Source organism: Falco cherrug, chromosome 9, assembly GCF_023634085.1.
Source record: "Falco cherrug isolate bFalChe1 chromosome 9, bFalChe1.pri, whole genome shotgun sequence".
In the NCBI taxonomy this organism is placed as follows: Eukaryota; Metazoa; Chordata; class Aves; order Falconiformes; family Falconidae; genus Falco; species Falco cherrug.
Window position 1 is genome coordinate 17,396,993 of NC_073705.1, and position 9,403 is coordinate 17,406,395.

At 50.7% G+C, this 9,403-nt stretch overlaps 2 protein-coding genes across 3 annotated transcripts; both read right to left on the reverse strand.

The window, feature by feature from the left end:
* Positions 1–5,790: 5,790 nt before the first annotated feature.
* Positions 5,791–6,690, reverse strand: LOC129736840 (cyclin-dependent kinase 9-like). Its single transcript, XM_055721094.1, has 2 exons — positions 6,453–6,690; positions 5,791–5,983 (listed from the first exon to the last, which is right to left on the reverse strand). Exons 1-2 carry the CDS (start codon positions 6,542–6,544, stop codon positions 5,806–5,808), a joined length of 270 nt encoding a protein of 89 aa, XP_055577069.1. The 5' UTR covers positions 6,545–6,690; the 3' UTR covers positions 5,791–5,805.
* Positions 6,691–6,791: 101 nt separating this feature from the next.
* On the reverse strand, positions 6,792–9,052 carry LOC129736829 (folylpolyglutamate synthase, mitochondrial-like). Of its 2 annotated transcripts, XM_055721063.1 has the most exons (4): positions 8,141–9,044; positions 7,970–8,023; positions 7,806–7,870; positions 6,792–7,719 (listed from the first exon to the last, which is right to left on the reverse strand). In XM_055721063.1, the coding sequence occupies exons 1-4, from the start codon at positions 8,615–8,617 to the stop codon at positions 7,467–7,469; spliced, it is 849 nt and encodes a 282-aa protein (XP_055577038.1). In that variant the 5' UTR covers positions 8,618–9,044; the 3' UTR covers positions 6,792–7,466. The 2 variants fall into 2 exon arrangements, with proteins under 2 accessions (XP_055577038.1, XP_055577039.1); XM_055721064.1 differs by lacking the exon at positions 7,970–8,023 and having other exon boundaries at positions 8,141–9,052.
* Between the last annotated feature and the right edge of the window lie 351 nt (positions 9,053–9,403).

The following is a 9,403-nucleotide window of genomic DNA, read 5'->3' on the forward strand; positions in this document are numbered from 1 at the left end:
GGCAGGATGAATGTAAGCTAACTATTAGAGATAATTTGGTAATGGCTATAACTTCTGATAATAAGAAAGTGGAGGGGAAAAAAAAATGTTGCTCAACCTGTGAGATTGGGAGTGGATACAGGAGCAACATTTTTGGTATTAAATACCTGTAAAGGAAAAATTGGAACAAAACCAGGCCATGCCTGCAACCCCTGGATTTGAAATTTGGAAATAAGATAATTACACATGAATTTTTTTATGTACCAGAATGTCCGGTACCCTTGTTAGGAAGAGATTTGTTATCCAAATTAAATGCACAAATTGTTTTTGATGAAGGAGAACTCTTTTTGAAAATACCCGAGTCAAAAACGGGAGAAGTCTTGATGATACAAGAAAAGGTAAAGGAACAAGAAATTCCACCGGAGGTGGATTTGGCAGTGATCCCTACTGTATGGGAGACAGATATTCCTGGTAAATTGAAACTAGCAGAACCTGTTAAAATAGATTTGAAGGAAGGCGCAGGAACAGTGAGAATTAAACAATATCCAATCAAACCAGAAGTGAGACAGGAATTGAAGAAATTGATTGGTAAATTTTTGGAGTATAAAATTTTGGAAGAATGTGAATCTGAGTATAATACTCCTATTTTACCAGTCAGAAAACCCTCGGGTGAATATAGGCTGGTACAAGACTTGAGAGCAGTAAATTAAATAGTTAAGGATATTTATCCTGTAGCAGCAAACCCTTATACACTGTTAACAGCATTAAGGGAGACTTATCAGTGGTTTACAGTGCTTGATTTAAAAGATGCTTTCTTTTATATACCTTTGGAAAAGGGAAGCAGAAAACTGTTTGCTTTTGAATGGGAAAATCCACAAACCAGGCAAAAGATGCAGCTGACATGGACCAGATCACCCCAAGGATTTAAAAACAGTCCAACTATTTTTGGAAATCAGTTAGCAAAAGAACTTGAGATCTGGAAACAGGACAAATCAAGGCCTGGACATTTACTTTTACAATATGTGGATGATATATTGATTGCTACAGAAGAAAGGTCTACTTGTATACAGGTGACTATTGTCCTCTTGAATTTTCTTGGACTAAATGGGTATAAGGTATCCAGGAAGAAAGCCCAAATAGCCTGCCAGACTGTGATATATCTGGGCTTTGAGATTTCAAAAGGACAACGACAATTAGGAAAAAATCGCAAAGAAGCTATTTGTGGTATACCTGAGCCGAGAAATATTCATGAACTCAGAGCATTTTTGGGAATGACTGGGTGGTGTCGCCTTTGGATCATGAACTATGGGCTAATAGCTAAACCGCTGTACGAGGCCCAAAAGAACTCTCCCTTTGTATGGGGCCCACAACAACAAAAGGCTTTTGTAGAGTTGAAACGTGCCCTAATGTCTGCACCTGCCTTGGGACTGCCAGATCTAACCAAAGATTTCCAGCTGTTTGTACATGAAAGACAACAGCTTGCGCTGGGCGTGTTAACCCAGAGGATAGGAAGCTGGAAACGACCAGTCGGATATTTCTCCAAACAACTGGAAACAGTGAGTAAAGGCTGGCCAAACTGCCTTCGAGCAGTGGCCACAATAGTGATGCTCATACAAGAAGCTCGGAAATTGACTTTGGGAAGAACAATAACAGTCTATGTTCCACACATGGTGATAACTGTCCTACAACAGACATTGGCTGTCCCCCAGCCGAATGATGAAATACCAGGTGGTATTGACTGAACAAGATGATGTGATTCTAAAGACAACTAACCTGGTAAATCCTGCAGTGTTTTAAGTTCCATACAGGAAGAAGAACAACTGGAACATGATTGCTTGGCTACCATCGAGTATGTTTATTCCAGTCGTGAAGATCTGAAGGATGTGCCATTGGAGTGACCAGACTGGGAATTGTATACTGATGGAAGCAGCTTTATGGAACAAGGAGTTCGATATGCCAGATATGCGGTAACAACAGAGACTACAGTTATAGAAGCAGGAGCATTGGCGAGTACCACATCAGCCCAAAAGGCGGAACTCATCGCTTTAATTCGAGCCTTAGAACTAAGCAAAGACAAGAGAGTAAATATCTGGACTGATTCAAAATATGCCTTTGGGGTAGTGCATGTCCATGGAGCTTTGTGGAAAGAGAGGGGGTTATTGTCCTCTCAAGGATCAAACATTAAGCATCAAACAGAAATTTTACGATTATTGCAAGCAGTTCAAAAGCCAGATCAAGTAGCAATCATGCACTGTAAGGCACATCAGATTGGGAATACAAAAATAATAGCTGGGAATAATTTAGCTGATAGAACAGCAAAAAAGGTAGCAAAGGAACAAGCATTGCAAATGGCAATAATTCCTTCTAAAACAGTAAACCTTCCGAGGGAAAAAACCAAGATATTCAGAGGAAGATGACAAATTGGGTCAGTTACTAAATGCTAAGGAAAACTTAGTGGGATGGTGGGTAACTCCTAACGGACAAGTAGTAATTCCACCTCTTTTGATGAGAGAGATAATTCAAATGAGACACCAAGAATGTCACTGGGGGGCAGAAGCCTTAGTAACATCTTTACGAAAGCAAATAATATCAGTTAAAATGTTGGGAATAGCTAAAATAGTAACTGCAAAATGTGAGGTATGTTTGAAAAATAATCCAACGATTAAGAAAAAGGTTCAAATGGGTAGGCTGAAGTCTGGTACAGAACCTGGAGATTATTGGCAAGTAGATTTTTCAGAGTTGCCTAGATACAATGGGTACCAGTACATCTTGGTAGGGGTTGATACTTTTACAGGATGGCCAGAAGCCCTTCCCTGTCCCACCACCCAAGCAAAAGAGGTTGTAAAGTGGTTATTACAAGAAATAATTCCGAGATTTGGAGTTCCTATTGGAATTTCCTCTGACAGAGGTCCACACTTTGTTGCTGAAGTAGTACAAAGTGTTAGCAAAGCATTGGGTATTAATTGGGATTTACATTCATCTTGGAGGCCACAATCTACTGGGAAAGTGGAAAGGATGAATCAAACTTTAATACGACAAATAAGTAAAATTTGTCAAGAAACCAGTTTAAAGTGGCCTCAGGCACCTCCATTGGCGTTATTACAAATCGGAGTACAGCCAAAGAGTGGAACCTCAGTCAGTCCTTATGAATTATTATATGGAAAACCATATGAGCCTCCAGAACCAAATCCAAGCATACATGTAAAAGGAAAACAAGAGGTGTATAACTATTTGCTTTTTCTAAGGAAAACTTTGGCTGCAATATGGAGTGCAGTAATTTGGAATAGACCTTTATTCCAGGAAAATTCAGAGCATGATTTCCAACCAGGAGACTATGTCTATGTGAAGACCTGGACCTCCGAACCTTTGCAGGAGCACTGGAGACGACCTTTCCAGATACTGTTAACCACTTTTACAGCTATCAAAATTGCAGAATCAGATGCTTGGATACATTATACTCAAGCGAAGAAAGCACCTACTCCGTGGAAGATTGTGAATCGTGACCCAGAGATTTTAAAATTGACACTGAAACATGTCTGATTTTTATATTGGATTTTATTTTGGTCGGTAGTGTTGGTGGGATCATGGGCTGGCTTGGTGGACAGGAACAAAAGACAAGTAGAAACAGAACAAGTGATTGAAATTCCCAAACAAATGGCTGAGGAAAATTTGATGGTAGGATTGACTAAAGAATTTGCCAATTTACAAAATGTCACGCAGATCACTGCTTGTTTGCCAATACCGAGGGCAGTAGGTGAATCTATTCCATGGGGAATTTTAACCATGAATCTGACCAATCTGGAATATAAAAATGAGACCACCTATTGTGAACAAAGGCCAGTAACTCAATGGTATGAACAAGTAAAAGTTATTAGAAAACAGTGGAAGTCACCAGGTAAAGAAACAGATTGTAAAAAACTATTGAATCATGATTTTATAACAGGATCCCGACCTAGTGCCATAGCTCTAGTTCTTTTTCCTGGGGGTCCAAATCCCCAGTTAGGATGGTGTTCTTATGATGAACAACTTAAAACCAATGTGAGCAGAAGTATCATGAAATGGAAGCGTAACAAAACTGGCCAAGGTACCCAATTAGTAGAACAATGGGACTCTATATGGTCTATGTCCATATTTTCCCATTTTCAGTATATGGCAAGAACTTCTTGGTGTTTTACCTGGGATGGAAAAGTTTTTTTTCAGTATTACCCTGGGTCAATGATAGGTCAACTTTATTGGGAGAGAAGGAAAATAAAATAGTGCCGTGGTGGAAATGTGAAAATGTGTATGATTGCAGTAATGCAGACTTAGTAATCCAAAGAATTCCTCCGTTGGCCGCTGCTTTAAAATATGGTTGTTTTTGTCGAGGTCTTAAGAATACTCTCAATTTAACCAGCAGTTTTACAGTTAGAAAAGGAACTTTGTTTAGTTGTAGAAAATCTACTATTCAAAGTCCAGGACATTTAGTTTGGGCATTAAGTGATGGAACCTGGACAACACACTTACCATTAGATGGTAAGGTGAAACAAATTACTTTAGGCATGCCAACATTGTGTCCAATTTAGAAGAAATCTCCATTTAAAGGATCCTTAGAGAATTTAGAATTGAAACGAATAAAGAGATCTGAGATAAATGATGATATTTGGAATGAACCATTTACAGGAGTGAAAATTGGCTGGGCACTTGAATCACTTTTAAATCCTATAGCTTCATATAGAAACAGAGCATGGCTCTATCAGTTAACTGGTCAAGTGGCAAAACAAGCAAACGTTACCAAAAAAAGGGTTTAAGGAATTGAATATACAATTACAGGCAACTTCCAGAATGACTTTACAAAATAGAATGGCACTAGATATGCTCCTACTTAAAGAACATGGAGTATGTGGGTATCTCAAGGATAAATTGGACCACTGTTGTATCCACGTTCCAAATGTCACTCAGGATGTGGAACATGATATAGACCTATTGGGAAAAATTGAAAAAGAAACTGAAACAATTCAAAAGGATATGTCAGAAGATTGGCTTGGGAAAATTTTTAACAAACTGGGATGGAATTTGAGCTCTTGGATACAATCTATAATTAAGACTTTGTTTCTGTTACTAATTGTCTTTTTGATGAGCATGCTAGTATATGCATGTTTGAAGAAACAGTTTACCAATAGAATTGCAGTCAATCGTATGATTATGAGAGAAGTACCAACTATTTTACCAAGACATGATCCATCACCAAAATATGTTGAAACAAAAGATATATGAATAATGTGAAAGTATTGAAATAATGATTTTCAACACTTTCAAAGGGGGGAAATGTTATCGATTTGTTAATAAGTTAAGATTGATTGACTTCATTTGATTGATTAATTGATTTTATAAAATCATTTAATAAAATTAAAATATAGAAGGATAAGAAAAATTTTAAATGAAACATAGCTGCATAGTAAAAGCTGTTATGAGATCCTCTGTACATCCTGTACCAAGGCTAGAAGAATGGGCCAGAACCATTGTTAAAACTTAGGTAATAACTTTAGGGTTTGAAAGGTTCCTTTGTATTTGACCAGTCTTCTGTATGTAGAAGTGTATTGAAATGTCAGAATATGAGATGAATGGAAACTGGGGAGAGTCGACTGGAACAGCTTGTAGTTACCTGCCAAGAAACCGTGAACTTTACTAAAAGGTAATTCCGGCAGGGGGAGATCGCGACCACCGACTCATATACATACCACCTACCCAAATCGTACCCCAGACCCATTTCTAGACCTTTCTAAGCTCTACTGCGCGGAATCGGATATAGGAGGAGAATATGTTAATGACTTGTGGGAAATATTATGATTACGCATGAATATTTAATGAATATGTATGAATAAGTTCTATATATGGAGTCTGATTTTGAGACCTGGTGTGCGTTGATCGTGAGAGGACTCGATTGGTGTCGATAAGTTCTTCATTCCGAGATTTTGGTAACACTACTTTCTTGCCTGTCTGACGATGTTTGGCTTTGAAAACTTCCCTGTAAAACCAGAACGAAACCACTGAGCAGCGCAAGGCAGAAGGGACGCAGCCAGGTGCTCCTGACCGGGAACACCAGCAAACAAGACACAAAGACAAGACAACCGCTCTGTGCTGACCCGCCATCCGACCCAGCCACATCCCGTTCGCACCAAAGGCCCTCAGCAGCGGCCGAGCCAACCCAGCCCAGAAGCCCCACAAGGATTTTGGCCGAACCTGCACGTTTTGGGCGAAGGTGCAGGGCCCCGCCCCGCCCCGCCCGTCTCCAGAGTGAACTCTGCTCTGCCAGAGCGGGGCGCCGGGCCGGGGAAAGGAGGGCTGAGGGGCCAGGCCGGCCCCCGCGGCCGGAGCGCTGGCCGAGGAAGGGAGACCCAAGCGGGGGGCGCCCGGGCCTGGGGCGGGCGGGCCGCGGGGCCGAGGGGGCCGGCCCCGGGCAGCAGGCCCGACGGCGGGGAGGGCCGGGCACTCACCCGAAGGTTCCCTGCCCGATCTTGGCGAGCTTCTCGTACTTAGAGACCTCATCGCAGAAGGGACACTCCGCCATGTCGTACCGCTTGGCCATGGCTGCCGCGGCCGTCGCTACAGCACCGCGTTCCGCCCCTCCCGCGCGCGTCACAGCCCCTTCCGCAACAACGCGGCCCCGCGAGGCCTCCTGGGACTGGGCGGCGGCGGCTGCCTCGGGGCGCCTGGGCGGGCGGAGCTTGCCGCCGCCAGCCCCGCCCCCGCCAGCCCCGCCCCGCCCCGCCGCCAGCCCCGCCCCCGCCGGCCCCGCCCCGCCGCCAGCCCCGCCCCCGCCGCAGCAGCCCCCTGCCCCCCGCCGCACCGCCCGGGGCACCCACCGCCCCTGGTGCTGGTGGCCCTAAAGCACGTCACCGTGTCACCGTGTCTCCTGCGTGCTGAAACCCGCCAGGGATTCCACAGCCTTTCTGCTCCCTGGCTCCTGCACCCAGGGGCTGCGGCGAGGGGACCCCACAGCCAGGGCAGGACACGGGTCCCGGGGGGCACAGACGTGCCCGGTGGGGGCTGCCGTCCCCCCGGCGATGCCTGCGTCAGGGTGCAACGCGAGCATCTTGGCGTGGGGGTGTCTGAAACTGGTCCCCAAGGCGGGGGGCACGGGGGGGCCAAGGCCAGAGCAGCAGCGGAGATGGCTGCTGGCATCCCGGCCACGGCAGCCACCAGGTGCTGCCTGGGAATGGGGGACAGCACAGACACTGCAGCCTGCCAGGCCCAGGCCACCTGGTCCTGCGTGAAGACACTCCTTCCTCCAGGGCACCCCAAGGTCCCCCAGCACGAGGCAACAGCCAGCGGCAGGGGGCTCCTGCTGCCACTGATGCCGTCCGGCTGTCACCCCACGGGGCCGTGAGGGCAGCGGCTGAGCCCCAGATGTGCCTGGTGCTCCCCTGTCTGCAGGGCTGGCGCCGTCCTCTAAGGCTGGCACCCTGCTCTAGAGATGGCACCCTCACCCACAGGGCTGGCACCCACGTTCAGGGCTGGCACCCTCCTCTAGGGCTGGCACCCAGGGGGCTTTGGGTGTCAACATCTGCTGGCCATCCCCAACCAGCACTGGGGCACATGGCCCAGGGGGGGTCCTCGAGGGAGGGAGCACCCCCCGCCAGCCCCACCTTGGTCTCCTCCAGGCGGCTGTAAACGAGCCAGAGGTACTTGCTGAACTGCTCCTTGCTGATGGGCTGCCCATTGATGCGGATCCGCTCACGCACCTGCACCAGGTGAGGGGAGCTGGGGGGGCAGAGCAGGAGAGGGGGGCACAGTCGGGCACAGTGCCACCAGCCCCCCCAAAGCCTCCTGACCCCCCCCCCACTCACCTGTAAAAGCCCGTCTTCAGCCCGTAGTTGCGGAGGATGCACTCAGCGAAGGCGCACACTGAGCCCTGGGGAGACAGCAGCGTTAACCCCCCCATGCTGGGGCAAACAGAGCCAGAGAGGCTGGAGGCCCCCCCTTGCCCCCCAGCACTGCCCATCTGCCTCACCTTGCCCTTCGTCCCCGTGACATGGATGATGTTCAGTCGATCCAGGTCCTCGACCTGCCAGAGGTCACCCACCCTATAAGACCCCCAGGAGGCAGCCAGCACCGAGCATGGCGGCACCACTGCTGGGACGGGGTGGGGTGGGGTGTGGTGATGGGGGGACCCCCTCCTCACCTTCATCCCGGTCCGCTCCAAAAAGCCCTGCATGGCTTCCAGCTGGGCCTGGGGGTCGCCGCGCTCCCGCTTCACCTGCTCCAGGTCGCTGGCATTGGTCTGCAGGGTGTTGAGGGTCCGGATGGTGTCCTGGAAAGATCCCTGGGGGCGGTCAGGATGGCGCCCATCACCACAGCCTCGGGGCTGGGCCCACAGCCCCAGGGGCCAGCCCAGCCCGATCCACCCCATCGGGTTTGGCTCCCGCAGCCGTGCCCGCTGGCTGCCGCCGTGGCCCCGCGGTGACACGCTGGCAGTGCCAGCACCTGTTTGGGGGACGCCGCGGGGACGGGCTCCTTCTGGGCAAGGGGAGCCACCCCTCCACCGGCGCCCCTTGGCCCCGCGGGGAGGCACAGGGCAGCCCAGCACCCGGCACCCACCCCTGCCCGGCGGGACAAGGCCACCCATGGGTGCGAGCGGGCGGCGCTCCAGTGCCAGCATGCCTGCCCGCCGGCTCTAACCGGGGCCGCAACCGCAGCAGCGGAGCTGCACCTGCACGGTGCATCTGGCACGGCCGCTGCCGGGGGCCACCGAGCCCCCCGGGCCCGCACGCTTGGCCCTACCGCAGTGGGACCTGGCGTGGGACAAGCCAGTGGCCCCGGTGCGGGGACCCCCCGAGCAGCCGGACCCCATCCAGGCAGCAGACCGGCACCGGTGGCGCATCCTGCCCTGGTGAGCGTGGGGCAGCTCCGGGGCTTCCGCACCGCCCCCGGCCCCGGGACCGCCGGCGCCCCCGCGGCGCCCGGCAGCCGCACGGGCTCGGGATGCCCGAGGCCCCGCCCGGGACGCGGCGCGGCTGCTGGCCGCGCTCCCGGGGCTGCCGCGGCGGACGGCGGTTCGCAGGGCGACCCTCGGGCACCGGCCGCCCCCGGCAGAAGGCACGGCGAGCGGCGGCCCCGGGACCCCCCCCGCCCACCCGGGAGCCCGCAGGCCGCTGGCTCGGGAAAGGGCCGCCGCTGCCCTCCCACGCCCGGTACGGCGGGACACCCCCGGGTGACCCCAACCTCCCCGTGGCCCCCCCCGCGCCTTCGGCGCGAGGTCCCGCTCCCCGCCTGCCGCTGATCCGTGGTACCTTTTGACTCAATAGCAGTTGGGAAGGGAGGAACAGCGGCAGGTCCAGGCTGCTGAGGGCAAGCCCTGGAGGGCACAGTCCCTCACACGAGCCCTTTGCAGCCTCATTCCCCCTCCCCAGGCTGGAGCAGGGTCCCCAGGACAGCATCGCTGCCT